This window comes from Sinocyclocheilus grahami, unplaced genomic scaffold (assembly GCF_001515645.1).
Source record: "Sinocyclocheilus grahami isolate Dianchi unplaced genomic scaffold, SAMN03320097.WGS_v1.1 scaffold780.1, whole genome shotgun sequence".
Classification (NCBI taxonomy): Eukaryota; Metazoa; Chordata; class Actinopteri; order Cypriniformes; family Cyprinidae; genus Sinocyclocheilus; species Sinocyclocheilus grahami.
In genome coordinates this window covers 105,630-122,158 of record NW_015505959.1, presented here as the reverse complement: position 1 = coordinate 122,158, position 16,529 = coordinate 105,630, and the positions used below count along the sequence as shown (strand labels likewise).

Below are 16,529 nucleotides of genomic sequence, written 5' to 3'. Positions count from 1 at the left end.
ATGGTGCAAATTATGCAAACTTGTAAATAAAGTGAATCTAGTGCACGTTGCATTCCCAAAAAGCATATACTTAATTTAACTGCAGCCTTTGATTTGATATTCTCACTAAGCTGAATTGCAATTTCAGTTTTATTTCGATTAACTGTGCAGCCACATTTATTATTTTTTTATGAGATTCAGTTTAACTATTCGCTTTTCATCATCTCATGAACCCCATTTGTGAAACCCAGCGTAGACCTTATATATTTAGCTCTTTCTGTATTTGTGTTCTTTGACTAACAGCTCCTCTGTGTTTGCAGATGAGGTCCGGCGTGCCCATGATAGATCTGCCCTTCTGTGTGTGGTCCAGTGGAAATTTGAGTCCAGACGTGATGTTCTCTGGGGTTTCCATGTCTCAGATTCTCAGTGGTGTTCACCCATCCTCAGAGGGCAGTGGAAACCTGAACGATTCCCCAGAGTCTCCAGCGGAGAAACCCCTCTCCACACCCTCACCTGTGATCGAGGTGCATAAAAACCAGGATTACCCATCACCTCAACCTATTCCTGAAGGTAAGGCTGGGAGATAACACATCTTGAGAGTATTAAGAGGTTTATTTTATTATTACTGTTATTTTTTTAGTACAGCCGTCTGATTCATTTCTTTGAATCAGTTCAAAGTTCCATTCGACTGAATCGAGTCAATGTTCTGATTCAAGGATTCATTTAAGTCATCACTTAAAAATCGTCATGAGCTGTTCAAAGACTCAGTGTGGCATTTTCATATTAAAAGGTTTTATTAAAAATATATTTAGGTGAATATTGTAAACATGATTATATTATATCTTTTTTATGTAATATACAGTATGTGTGTGAATCAATCCAAAAAAGATAACTAGATTTTACTCTATTTTATTTCATGCATTTTAACTATTTAAATCTACTTTATTCCAATGACTGTTTGATTAAAATGATGGTTACTTTAATTGAAATCATCGTTTTAATCTACTGAACAATGAAAAATATGAAGTTGTATATATTTTCCAACCTGACCCAACAAACCAGTTTTTTTGTGCTGCGTGTATGTGTTGTAGAGATGTTGACTGGCTGGTGGAAGGTGACAGACATCGAGGAGTTACGATCCATAGAGAAAGCGTGCCATTCCCGAGGGATCCGAACCTAAATCAATATGTCAATATGGGGTGCTGTGTGTACATTAATGAGGAAAAAAAATTAACTTAAATGATTTTAGCAAATGGCTGCAATATAACAAAGAGTGAAAAATTTAAGGGGGTCTGAATACTTTCCGTACCCACTGTATATGAGCAAAAGAGACTTCTTTGAAAAATCTTCTTTAAAAATCTTACTGGTCCCAAACTTTTGAACGGTAGTGTAATATACAGTATGTGTGTGAATCAATCCAAAAAAGATAACTAGATTTTACTATATTTTATTTCATACATTTAAACTATTTAAATCTACTTTATTCCAATGACTGCTTGATTAAAATGATGGTTACTTTAATTGAAATCATCGTTTTAATCTACTGAACAATGAAAAATATGAAGTTGTATATATTTTCCAACCTGACCCAACAAACCAGTTTTTTTGTGCTGCGTGTATGTGTTGTAGAGATGTTGACTGGCTGGTGGAAGGTGACGGACATCGAGGAGTTACGATCCATAGAGAAAGCGTGCCATTCCCGAGGGATCCGAGAGAAACAGCTGCAGAAACAGCTGCAGAAACACATGGATTACATCGGGCAGGTCTGCAGCAGGAACAGAGATGGTAGGTGCTCGTTGTGTCTCTAAACGCTGTTTAAAATGCTTCGAGTGCAGCGCTCTCAGCTTGCGCTCTGTGTCCAGTCTCTGTGATCGACGTCTCTGAGCTGGAGGAGAATCAGGTCTCTGAGGACACTGTCCAGAGCTGGTGTGTGGAAGAGCAGGCCATGGACATGGACATCGGTGTCCTGCAGCAGGTCGAGGAACTGGAGCACAAAGTCTCCTCATCCAGTCTGCAGGTTAAGGTAGGAAATCTGGATTTTGATGAACATTTTGGCCACCGTTTGCGCCTATGAGAGTGTTCGTGTAAAACTCTTTTTATTGATGCTTTTCAACAAGAGAGATTACAAAAAGGAAAAAGACAATAAATCGACATTTTATGTTAACAGACATGTTAACAGAAATATCAAGATGGGATCCGACAGAAGTATTTCTTACTCTTTGAAACCATCACAAAATACAGTTAGGTATGTTTGCACCAAGCTAAAAAAAAAGAAATATTAAATATATATATGAAACTGAAACTAATTTAATTAAAAATAATTCCACTGTAATAATTATGAAAAAGTTAAATGCAATAAAAAATTTAGTTGTTTGTTTGTATATTATTATTATTATAATTATCATTAATAATAATAATTGTAATTATTTAATTTTAACAATTTTGCCTGTGTGCATAAGTAGTTCTTGTTTGTTTGTTCATTATTATTATTATTATTATTTACTAGTATTATTATTTTTAACAATAATAATAGTTATTAATATTAGGAATAATTATTATTTTAATTATTTAATACAATTTTTAGAATTAATTTATATACATGTATTTGTATGTATATGTGTATAAGGTATACAATTAAATTACAATTATTATTATTAAGAATAATTAATTATAAATAAATAAATATTTTATTATATTTAACTTTTTTTTTAATTATTCCAATGAAATTATTATTTTATTTTGTGCTCTACTCTTCGTGTGTATATGTGTGTGTGTATAGATATGCTAATAAATAATAATAATAAATAAGTACATATATACATAAAATACACCAATAATTGAGACAATACTGAGAAGGATAAAAATATATTTTTACATATAGAATCACAACCAACTAGCAGGAAAATTGTTTTTCATGTGCTCTCTGTTTATTAATACATTTTCAAGTATGATTGGGTTGCCAAACACTATAAAAAAAATTTGCATTTAAGAACATTGTGAATCATTTTTTTTTCTATTTGAATAAACTATAACAGGCCATGCATCCAGTGAGAGTAATTGGGAGGGAAGGCTTTTTCCAGTTTGTTAGTATAACCCTTTTAGCAACATCAACATTAACATTAAGTCCAAATAATGCCACTAGGGGACATGGTTTAATATGAAAGAGAAAAATATCAGAAATTGACATGAAAAAGCCAGAAAGTATGACACAGAGGTGCTGGATCTTGTCAACATAGTACAAGTGAGATCAAGATCCAGGTTAAGAGCGTTAATGTTTCAACATTGTCTCTAATTTGAAGTGAAGCAAATGAAAGCATGCTTGTTTGAAAGGGCTGGATGCATCCAGTGCCGCAGTCACAGAGTGAAGACCTGGTGCATTACGAGCACAAACCTGTCATGGAGAACTGCGAAGACAGGAGTGACTGTGGCATCGTGCGTCGAGCAAACAACCCTCTGGATATAGCAGTGACGCATCTGGCAGAGCTGGAGAGGAACATTGAGCGAAGGTACCTGAAGAGCCCTTTAAGCAGCACCATTCAGATCAGACTGGATAACGTGGGAACGGTCTCAGTACCGGCCCCTGCGCCATCACCTGCTAAAGCTGATGGTGACGGGTAGGTCATCCAGATTCACACGCTCCTCAAGCCCGTCTGCCGCTCGTCATGCTTCACTTTGGCTGTGCATCTGTGGGTTTATGGCTGTGGCTTCTGTCTCCCATTTACACTGCAACCTACACCGTTTCTGAGTTGTGACGCATGAGCATACATCTACAATAACCACAGCCTCATTATATCCTGTCATCTGCCTTCCTCAAGAATACTTCTTGAAAAGACTTCCACAAAAAGGGTACTAAATAGAGCCTGAAAATCTTAAAAATGAAACCACAATAAATAAATATATGTAGTAATAATAATATCTAAAAAAAATTATAATAATATAATTTAATTGGAATAATTGTATTAAATGTAAATAAAATCGTTTTTTTTGTTTATTACTATTATTTTTATTGTTATATTTATTGTTGTTGTTTGTTATAATAGTAGTATTATTAATAATCATTAATAATTAATCACAAATATTAATAATAATAATTTAATTTAATTAGAATAATTGAATACATTTAAATAGAACTTAAATTATGTAGTTATTTATTATTATTGTTTTTAATAATAATAATCATTGTTTTTGTTGTTATTAATTATAATATACTATATAATTATTATATTTTTATTTATTTTTAACAAATGGTCAGCGAAAAGAGGTGTGATATATTTCTAAGTAAACTTAAAAATTTAAATCTATAAAGGCAAGAATTATTTATCCTAAATTAATCCACCATTCAGTACGAGGTAGATAGTTTTGGGACCAAGTGTTGTTTTTTAGTTACTTATCTTATATATCCCATAAAATAGAAATAATATTTGATAATATTATATAAATAATTGTATAAATATTATTATATAAATTATATTAAATAAAAGAGTTTACAGACTAACATCTGATACTTCTCAAAAAAGAAAAAAAATATTATTTATAATTATTATTACTATAGATGTCAGAGTTCTGAGTAATAATAATAATAATAAAAATGATAAAAATAATAGTAACAAAGTTACAAATTTTGCCTATATTAAGCCATCACTCAGTAGGGAATACATAGTTTTGTGACTAAATGTTGGCTTGTAGTTACTGATCAAATTATATTTCCCATATAATATTATATAAATAATATTTGATAATATTATATAAATATTATTACATAAATTATAGTAAATAAAAGGTTTTACATACCAATATCCAATAGTTCTCACAAAAAAAAAACATTGAAAAAACGAATTGTGCCTCTTGATGCTATTTAAACCGTAACGATGGGCACTATTTGTGGAAAATGGCAAAACACAGTTGAGTCTGATTGCTCTCTGATTGCTCATTCAGCTTGTGCACTGTGGTTATATCAGAATGAATGTGGCTTATTGATCATTTCATGTTTTTACTGAAATACGCTCATATCCGGGCTCCTAAATTAACATGCACCAAATCAGAATAAAAACTGCCATTGACTTACATACAAATTAATTTGTAAGAACTTTAGTCAGATTTGCAAGAATCTGATCATCACTGATGCAAGGAAAAATGCTAAATAATTGCATTGTCTTCAGGACAAATATACAGATATTTTTTCATTGTATTATTTTTATTTAATAAAAAATTGCAAATGCAAAATACAGTTTCATGGGCAGTAAGAAATATTTATGACCTGTAAATGCATTAAACGCCCTCACAATTGACCCTTAGTAAAGACCCACCCCCCTTAGATACTGTTGCTACGTCCGACAAGCCATCATGTTCTCACACAGTGAAAAATACATTGTGGAGCAAAGAGGACACTGACAACACAGACAGACAAGACAGAGCAGGTTACTTCTGGTATGAAACAAAGTCTCAGCTTTCAAATTTGGTCATTTTTTAAAGAAATTCAAACAATAAATAGTATTTTGTGGCTCTTTAATGTGTCGTGACCGATCGCTGTAGCTCCTCAGTTCAAGCGGCGCGTGAACTGGGATCATCTCTTCCTCTTTACTAGTTACAGCACAAAATAAACATGAATGAACATAGCGGGTATCTTGTTTCAACCGCGGAAAGACATCAATACACACCGTTTTTCAAGTTCAACTCCACCGACGTTAATCTACTCTCCTGTCTGGTTTGTTTGTCAGACAAAATGGCAGATTCAGCGTTATGATTGGTCAGATCGCCTGTCAATCAAACTCTCTGCGAAGGGTCAATTGGCAGGGGTGGCAAAAAGTTAATTTCGGACCCTGGTCATATTTATTTATTATAAATTGTTTGTCAGACAAAATGGCAGATTCAGCGTTATGATTGGTCAGATCGCCTGTCAATCAAACTCTCTGCGAAGGGTGAATTGGCAGGGGTGGCAAAAAGTTAATTTCGGACCCTGGTCATATTTATTTATTATGAAATATTTTTATTTTATTATGAAATAATTATTTTATTTCATTTCATTTCACTAGTGTGCTGTACTGTAATATCTGTGTCTGTGGCAGGGCTGAGGAAGATCTGGCTCCAGGATTGAAACAGTGGCGTAAAGCTCTCGGCGAGGTGCGCAGTGCCAGTCAGCTCTCTCTATGCATACAGCAGCTGCACAAGTCCATCGCCTGGGAGAAATCCATCATGAAAGTGGTGAGTGTGCTGTGAGTCCAGCGTAAACACTGCTGCAGTTGTGATGGGAATTGATTTGCTGGGTTTTCAGGTTGATTGTGTGTTATACTTCAGATCTATGTGTTGGTTTATAGATCTTAGTTTCTTATTCTCTGGCAGTCAGTGTTGGGAAGGTTACTTTGGAAATGTAATAGCTTACAGATTACCAGTTACAAGTAGTGTAACTATTTCAGTTATTTAATTAATGTAACTGATTACGGCAGGGTTATCCTTACAGTAGTGCTCAACAATGATTACTCTCAGACCTTACAGTAGTCTGAGACTTTCAAAATCCTTCATCGTTTGAATTAAGATTATAATTATTTAATTTTAAAGCACGGCCGCCACCACAAAATCAGACTTTAGCACCTGTTTTTACTTTGAGATCATTCTGAGGTTAAATACTGATCATAACAAGATCATAACAACAAATCATAACAACAAATAGTTTAATAGCTATGATACTGTTTTTGAATTCAAATCTTTGCATAGCTATGACGGGAAACACAGGCTTCTAACAATGCCTTGGGGGGGGAAATTTTAAAGCACGGCCGCCACCACAAAATCAGACTTTAGCACCTGTTTTTACTTTGAGATCATTCTGAGGTTAAATACTGATCATAACAAGATCATAACAAGAAATAGTTTAATAGCTATGATACTGTTTTTGAATTCAAATCTTTGCATAGCTATGACGGGAAACACAGGCTTCTAACAATGCCTTGGGGGGGGAAAAACAGTTCATCTTAAAAAATAAAGCATATGCATAAACCCAAATAGGAAATAAAACAGTTATCAAATAAGCATGTGTCCTAAACTCCTGAAACGTTGATGTGTCATATTTTAGAGCAGTCAGTGCAATTTATGAAAGAAATCAATCAAATCTGTGTGTGTGAAAATATTCAGATGTAACCCTTAACATTTTCTTAAGTAACTGTAATTTAATTACACATTTTTTTCTCAGTAACTGTAATGGATTACACTTACATTAAATAAAACAGTTATCAAATAAGCATGTGTCCTAAACTCCTGAAACGTTGATGTGTCATATTTTAGAGCAGTCAGTGCAATTTATGAAAGAAATCGATCAAATCTGTGTGTGTGAAAATATTCAGATGTAACCCTTAACATTTTCTTAAGTAACTGTAATTTAATTACACATTTTTTTCTCAGTAACTGTAATGGATTACACTTACATTTATTTTGTAATTTAAATGACCTATTATAAAACGGAGAGTTCTGGTCCTTGATTCTGGAACTACATTGTTTGGTGGAAGAATACTGTTTTTATTTATATATTATAGATATATATATATATATGTATTATAGGCCCGTTCACACCAAGGACAATAACTATAAAGATAACGATAAAGATATAGTTTTAAAATCGTTCTCAATATTAAAGAATAGCAGAGTCCACACCACAACTATAACGATAAAGAAAAAGAGAAACGCTATCGTTGGAATCACTTTCAAAACGATTTTTTTCCAGCTGATAAATTATAAAAAATTGACAGCCAATCAGGATCTATCCTGCTGTAACGAGCTCGAGAATTTAAGGCGGCAGACGAGCGTGCGCTTAGAATACACAGACGATATCGTTCGCTGGTGTGGACGCTAATATCGTTATCTTTATAGTTATCGTTCTTGGTGTGAACGGGGCTTTACACTTTATTTGCTCGGTTTTATTCTGTGAAACCTTATTATGTATATGGAATAACCGTTTTATAAAAGCAATAAACCCCATGAAGCCGTGGTTTACAGCGAATTTATAACAGCTAAAGGGGGTTTTAGGCACTTCTCATCGTACCTAACAACGCCCCTTAGCTGTTATAAATTCACTGTAAACCACGGCTTCACGGGGCTTATTGCTTTAATTACCTACATGTAACTAGTTACTGCCCAATAGGGCTGTCAAAAAAAAAATCTAATGTCGAATTTAAAATAAAAATCCACATTCAATTGCAAAAACGTTGCATTTGAATTTTTGGTGTGCGTTAAGGAGGCAGCCGTAGCGGCGCACGAGATGCGATGACGATGTAGGTGTCATTGCATTATAATGTTTTTGTTAGTCTATCCAGTTGAAGCCACTAGATGCGGCGCTGCTGCGTTGTTCATTAAAAATATAGCGGAAAAAGAGAACATCAATGCGGAGAAGATCTTGTTTACATCAAAACCGAAACCAAGCCATTCACACAGAATGCATATAGACGTATTTTCTAGATGGACATCTATTACCTTTACTCTCGCGTCTCGCACAAAAGAGCCGCATGTTTAGAAAGCCATGTAAAATTAATGCAAGTTTGACTTTGAAAAAAAGACATATATCGAGACTTTATGGCGGGTTTTTCCCCATCCCACTGTATCTCATGTTTTTAAACGAAAAATGTACTCTGTGTGATTAGCTTTCCACCCTTTGTATTAAACTATGCATGCATACATGATGCTGTTTTGTTTAAAGTTGTTTAAGCAACTTAATTATAATTGGTTTATAAACATTATTTTAAACATTATGCACTTTTTTTTCGCAGATAGTCATGTTATCTTATGCTTTGAATGATGCGCCCTCTTGTGGCCTCAGGAGAGAAGCCAAAAGCTTTTCTTCACCCTAACTGAAATTATGCCTTTTAAATTCGAACATAATTCGAATTTTAATCATATTTAAGTAGAAAATTCGAATTTAGTTTTTCAGCCATTTTGACAGCCCTACTGCCCAACACTGAAGTAATCCGGTTGTGTTTCTGGCGCAGTACTGTCAGATCTGCTGTAAGGGGGACAACGAGGAGCTGCTGCTGCTGTGTGATGGATGTGATCGAGGCTGCCACACGTACTGCCATAAACCCAAGAGCACCACCATACCAGACGGAGACTGGTTCTGCCCGGCCTGCATATCCCAGGTGGAGCACTTTATTAGTTCAGTAACACTGCCTGTGGTGAGACCTTGCAGGAAAATTCTGTCATTTATTTACTCTATATCTCTATGTTGCTCCAAACCTGTATGCAGTTTTTTTTTTATCATGGAATTTCAGAAGAATATTTTCACAAAATGTCAGTTCAAATTGACCAAAAACTCTATGAAAGTATCATAAAAGCAGTCCATGTGACTTGTGTGCTGTATTTTAAGGCTTCAGCTGCAGTTCAGTGTCAAACCTGGCACAACACAGTGATATGTCATTTTACATATCTATGCAAGAACAATTATTATTATTATTTCTACTACTACTGCTATTACTATTTAGGACACTGACAACAACAACGATAAAAAATAATGATAATAAAATTCAAAATGTTATTGATACATTTTGTTTATGTTAATTTTTTATGTTATTATTATCATCAATGACAACAACAATATAATAACATCAATAATAATAATATAAAAACTTAATGAATGTAGTAATACAATTTATACTTTATTATAGTTTTATTATTATTATTAGGTCAGAGTTTTTAATAATAATAAATATTGCAATATAATATTATAATATAATATTATAACATTATTTTACTACATTCATTTTTATTTACTACAATTTTTACTCCTACACTTAAAATTATTATTATTATTACTACTACTACTAACAACACTGACAACAACAACAACAACAATAATAATAATAATACAATTATAAATTTGATTGCTAAATTTATTACTTGTTATTTTTATAAATAAAATTATTATTATCAACAAGTCTAATAGTAATAATAATATAAAGACATAATGTAATAACATATAATATAAAGTTACTACATGTATATAAAGTTGCTACATTTATTTTATTAATTTTTATTTTATTTTTTCATTTACTACAAACTTTACTACTACATTTATCATATTTTTTCAATATAATAATAATGATAATAATAACATTATTATTATTATTATTATTATTGAAGTCAGCGTTTTGAGTGGTAATAATAATATTCTAAATTTTATTACTGCACTTATTATTTATTGTTTTAATAAATAATGCCATTTTAATTGTTATTATTATTATTTATTATTAATAAATGTTTACAGTAATTGTTATCTTTTCAGTTTTGTATTAGAACCAAGTAAATCATTGGGGAATTTGGCTTAACAATTAACAATTGTTAACAGTTTAAAACCATAAATATTTTATTGCTTCCCATTCCTTCCATCCAATTCCAATTCACAAGCACATGTGCATCCCTAAATATACTTTTGTGTGTATATAAGCTCAAAGGCCCCATAAATGCTGCTTAGCTGCAGTAGTCTGTTCTTCATGAAGAGAGTCCTTGGCCTGTGTTTAGAGATTTACTAGTGTTTCCTCACTAATGTGTTTGGCTCTGTGCAGGCGAGCAGTCAGTCCCTGAAGACCAAGAAGCCTTTGGACCGCTCAAGCGGAGGCCTGAAGAAACCTGCTGAGGCCAAACGGCACAAGAAACCATCTGTGGCCGGAGACTCGGAGGACGATTCGGGCAGCGCCAACAGCACGCCCAGAAAAGTGTTAAAGGAAATAAAAAAGAGGAAGACCGAGGAGAATCCTTCCACTAACCCGGCAAAGCAGGAGGGTCCCGAAACAGCCAGAGATGACAGTAAAGACCTGACCATGTGCAGGTATCAGAGCCGGAAACCTTGCTGAATGAGAGTTATATTCAATCCAGGGTTTCTGCAGGTCCTTAAAAAATCTATTTGTGCTAAATTTAAGGCCATAAAAACTCTTAAAAAAGTCTTAATTATGATTTCAAGAGGTCTTAAATTTAGGGACGGAAAGACAAGAATTGCGATATAACTTAATGTGACGATTAAACTTCAGAAGTATATGATTTCATTTAGGGATGTAAGGATTAAAGCACAGACAAAGCCTTAGTTTGTTTATATGAAGAGACTTATTTTATTTGTGTTACTTATTTATTTGATTTGGGGCTTGTTTTAAAATTTCAATTTAGTTTTGTTATTTACATTTACATTATATTTAAATGGTCATTTAGCAGACGCTTTTATCCAAAGCGACTTACAAATGAGGACAATAGAAGCAATCAAAACCAACGAAAGAGCAATAATATACAAGTGCTATATTAGTATATTATTATTATAGTGTTATATATCAATTTCACAAAGAAACGTGCAGCATTCTGTCCAAGCAATAATAAAAGGACACATTTAATTTATAATTTGTCTTAAATCTCATTTTGTTAAAAAGCAATCGTGAATCGAATCGTGAAATCAAAATCGTGAATCGAATCGTGACTTCAGTGAATCGTTACATCCCTAATTTCATTGAATAAATATGAGCGCTGCACGTTTCAAAGTCAGGTGCTGCTGCTTTGTGCACTGCCATTACCTGCTGACAGAGAATGAATTTGCATTATCAATAAGCCCATCTGCTGGTTTTGTTCAGATCAATGTGAAAATCCACCCATATTTTTACACAACAGACAAGCAGAGTTGTAAATGTGAACTAGTGGATCGACAACAAGATAATGCATTATAAAGATCTAAACAATTAAGACAGTAAAATATATGTATATGTTATTTAATTAATATAATAATTATTTAAATTAATATAATAGATAGTTTTGACTTATCTATTTTCGTAAAAATGATTTAAAGGCTGAAATGTGAAGTTTATCATCTTATAAAATATTTTGTTTTTGTGCAAACCTGTATCTGAACTGTAAATCATGCTTTTTACAGATTAATATGTTACCATAGACATTGCCCTATTCGTTTTATTTGTGCAGGTCTTAAGTCTTAAATCTGATCTTAAAAATCCTGGAATCAGATTGATCATTGATCGTTTTTTTTCAGAATACTCTTGGCTGAGCTGGAAAGCCATCAGGACGCCGGACCGTTTCTTACACCCGTCAACCCCAAATCTGTCCCGGGGTACCGCAAGATCATCAAGAAACCCATGGACCTCTCTACTATCAGAGACAAGCTCACCAACAGCCAGTGGGTGTCACTAGTTCACTAATCATTATTAACTAGTCATTTACAGTTATTAGTAGGGCTGGAAGGCTAAAACTAGATTTGAAGCATTTTGGTGATATATGTATTGATGGTGATAATAATAATAAATATTATTATTTTATTTACCAAACAGTCATTGTAGTCAAGTAGATTAAGACTAGTCGTTTATTAAAAAACACAATATCTTCAGCCTTTTTGGTGATATTTATTGATGATAATATATTTTTATTTTGTTTTATTTTTTATTTAATTTAATTTTATAATTTTTTTTAACCGAACTGTCATTGTAGTCAAGTAGATTAAGACTAGTAGTTTATTAGTAACACAATATTTTCAGGCTTTTTGGTGATATATTTATTGGCGATTTTAATTCTATTTTATTTTTAAATATTTGTATTTATTTGTTAGTTTATTGATTGATTGATTTACTGATTGATTGAGAGTGTGTGTGTGTCCATTGTTATACTTTTTACTTCAGTTTGTTTTATTTTAGATCATCATTTTTACCAAACAGTCACTATAGTCAAGTAGATTAAGTCATTTATTAAAAAACTATATTTTTAGTCTTTTGGTGATTCTATTTATTGCTAATAATAAAAAATAATTTATTCTTGTTATTTTATTTCATTTAAATAATAATTTTAACCAGTCATTATAGTTAAGTAGATCAAGTAATTTATCAAAATAAATTTATCAAAATGAACATAATTTATATGCACCAATATAATAGCAGGTGAACCACAATATTTACCAGCAAAATGATGTTTGATTTAATGCCCAGTGTGTGTTATGTTTGCTTTTGTAATCACAATGGACTTTTCTCATCGCAGGTACTTGAATCTTGAGACTTTTATCATTGACGTGAACCTGGTGTTCGATAACTGTGAGAAATTCAACGAGGATAATTCAGTCATCGGCCGAGCGGGACACACGATGAGATGGTTTTTCCAGAGGAGATGGACCGAGCTGTTGAGGCAGAACTTCCAGAAACCAGGTCTCAGCACATGAGAGCAGTTCAGATGCATTTACACCACGATTCCCACCTGCTTTGCTTTGTTAAAGGACAACTGTGAGAACATGAACGTTTTCCAAAATAACCTGTAAATGTTTTTTTTTTTAATAAACGTTAATATTATAGTGAATGTACTGTATTAAATTAGTTTTTAATTATTTAAAACTTCACTTTCAACTTCACTGTCTTCACTTTCTATGAAAAAGAGGCAAAACTGCTTTAAAAATCTCAATGAATGTGTTTTCTTTATCAGAATTTTGTTAAAGGACAACTGTGAGAACATGAACGTTTTCCAAAATAACCTGTAAATGTTTTTTTTTAATAAACGTTAATATTATAGTGAATGTACTGTATTTAATTAGTTTTTAATTATTTAAAACTTCACTTTCAACTTCACTGTCTTCACTTTCTATGAAAAAGAGGCAAAACTGCTTTAAAAATCTCAATGAATGTGTTTTCTTTATCAGAATTAAAAAAAAACAAAATAACGTGTTTACATAATTCTGAGCTCCTAGAGAACCGAAGATCCATTATTGGTTACATTATAAAGCTGCATTTATGTAAATGTGTATGTTTTAAATCACAAACTCCAAAACACAGTCCATCGTGACATATACAACGACTATTAATGTTTAATATCGGTTCTGAATATTGTATTCTGTGCACACAAGACTCCAGCATCGTTTATGCCTTTTGGTTACACTTTATTTGAAGGGGTGTGCATAAGACTAACATTAAAAAAAAACAAAATAACGTGTTTACATAATTCTGAGCTCCTAGAGAACCGAAGATCCATTATTGGTTACATTATAAAGCTGCATTTATGTAAATGTGTATGTTTTAAATCACAAACTCCAAAACACAGTCCATCGTGACATATACAACGACTATTAATGTTTAATATCGGTTCTGAATATTGTATTCTGTGCACACAAGACTCCAGCATCGTTTATGCCTTTTTAATAGCTGTATCTTTTCATGGGTTTTAATATGGCACTTTCTGAAAATAGCAGTGCCTTTCAGAAATCCACAATTTTTACAACTTCTCAAACCTCAATCTATTCCGATGCACAAGCATTCATTCAGTGTTTGCTGGAATTTTTACACCATTATTGCTATTGCTCATATACGATGCAACAATAAAACCGATGGGAAAAAAACCTCCAAACCATGTCTAGACATCAGAAATGGTCGTTTTTGACATAGCAAACACTCATGCATTGTGGCGGCCAATTTTGCACGTGCAAAAAAAGTGCTGTTGCAATAAAGCAATCTAGTTTACATGATACTTATTCTAATGAACTGCAGTGGTTTTTATGGTACTAAAGTCAGAATACTTGAATTCTGCTGTGTGAAGATGTTGCAATGAAGGTGTAGCGTTCTGTTTTGTAGGAGTTTTATTTTTCTCTAGTTTGTGTCGAATACTTAATAAAATGTTTTCAAGCAGCCTGGTTGTGTTTATACTGTTGATGCTGCATCTTATGCATGAGAAGATCGTGTACCCGTTTAAATGACTTTGCGTCACTTCTTACAGCTGTGTTTCTGTCTGTCTGTCTCTTCTTCTCAAATCTACTCCTGGCAACAGCAATACGAGTCTCTCCATTTGTGTCCATTTTTATATTTTATATTTTGTTTTATTTTAAACCAAGTCATTTATTTAAAAATTTTCAGTCATTTATTATTTATAATAATTATTATTAATATATTATTTATTATTTTATATTACTTTATATTATTTTTAAATTTTATCCAAATACAAACAGTCATTGTAGTCAAGTAAAGTAGATTATGACTAGTCATTTATTTAAAAACACTATATTTTCAGGCTTTTAGTGATATATTTATTGATGATAATAATAATAATATAATTAGTAGTAGTAGTAGTAATAGCAGTAGTGTTATTATTAGTAGTAGTAGTAGTAGTATTCATTTTTATTTTTATTTTATCCAAACAGTCATTGCAGTCAAGTAGATTATGACTAGTCATTTATTAATATATTTATCACCAAAATAATAATAATTTTATTTTAAACCAATTTATTTATTTTTTAAAAAACTATATTTCATTTTTCAGTTATTGTATTATATTTTTTTATGTTATATGACTTTATTTTATTTTATCCAAATCCAAACAGTCATTATAGTCAAGTAGATTGACTAGTCATTTATTAAAAAACATAATATTTTCAGCCTTTTGGTGATATATTTATCACCAAAACAATAATAATAATTTTATTTTAAACCAATTAATTTATAAAAAAAAAAAAATTTAATTCATTTTTCAGTTATTATATTTTTTATGTTCTATTTATTTTATTTTATCCAAATCCAAATGGTCATTATAGTCAAGTAGATTATGACTAGTCATTTATTAAAAAACAATATTTTCAGCCTTTTGGTGATATATTTATCTTTATATTTAAACCAATTCATTTATTTAAAAAAAATAATAATAATTTCATTTTTCAGTTATTATATTTTTTATGTTATTTTATTTTATCCAAATGTAGTGCTAAACAACATGCACTCAAACTGAAAGGATTAGAATTATTTAAAAAAAAAATTAATTTATTTTTTATTTTAAGTATATATTATATATGTATTTATTATTAAATATCTAAAAACATATGCTTTAATATTGTCATCAGACACATTTGATCAAATATGTCAAGACATAATGATGGGGACATGAAAAAAGTACATCATGCACTCAAACTGAAAGGATTAGAATTATTTAAAATATTTTTTAGATCTATATTTTATTTTAATTATATATTATATATAATAACAATACAAACATACGTAATGTTACAACGTTAAAGTAGCATTGATGTTGAAGTAGCATTTGGGAAATACACTGACATAATATTATATTAACATTAAGAGAACGCTACATTAGCTAATAAAAAATTAAACCAGTTTTGAAAAGGTTTTAAAACCATGTTTATAAGAATTGATTACATGTAACAGGCTAACTCGAAAATATTAAGCAATATATTTTAATTCATGAGTCATGTGTCAGTTAGAGGGACTTTTCTGTCCCCTATAATTTATTTTATATAAATAAATAAATCAATAAAAATAATATGCTTCAAAGAATCATTCTTGTTAAAAAAAATTATGTAAAGCATAATGATAATTAGTGTTATTTCAGTATGACTGATTTGTTTTTTTAAATATTTTGAATTAGTTATTATTATATTCTCCTTTTGATTTTAATCTAAGTTAAAGTTTGAGTGTTTTTTGTTTGCTATCTTTTGTGATTTTTTTTTTATTATATATATATTTCTATATATTTTCATTTTTATTTCCATTTGTTATTTAAAGTTAAACTAAAAAAAGAGAAATGATGTCTTCTATTTTATTTAACACCTAGACTCT

The 16,529-nt window shown here is 31.4% G+C and overlaps 1 protein-coding gene across 1 annotated transcript in view; it reads left to right on the top strand.

Annotated features, from left to right (window-relative positions):
- LOC107561558 (bromodomain adjacent to zinc finger domain protein 2B-like) overlaps positions 1-13,233 on the top strand; it is a 37,424-nt gene extending 24,191 nt beyond the window's left edge. Inside the window, exons 23-31 of the mRNA XM_016246029.1 lie at positions 283-549; positions 1,609-1,764; positions 1,842-2,002; positions 3,310-3,593; positions 6,045-6,180; positions 8,949-9,095; positions 10,518-10,780; positions 11,975-12,118; positions 12,967-13,233. Of these exons, the coding sequence (XP_016101515.1) occupies positions 283-549; positions 1,609-1,764; positions 1,842-2,002; positions 3,310-3,593; positions 6,045-6,180; positions 8,949-9,095; positions 10,518-10,780; positions 11,975-12,118; positions 12,967-13,144 (1,736 nt within the window). The 3' untranslated portion in view covers positions 13,145-13,233. The remainder of the gene's footprint in view (positions 1-282; positions 550-1,608; positions 1,765-1,841; positions 2,003-3,309; positions 3,594-6,044; positions 6,181-8,948; positions 9,096-10,517; positions 10,781-11,974; positions 12,119-12,966) is intronic.
- Positions 13,234-16,529: the final 3,296 nt, after the last annotated feature.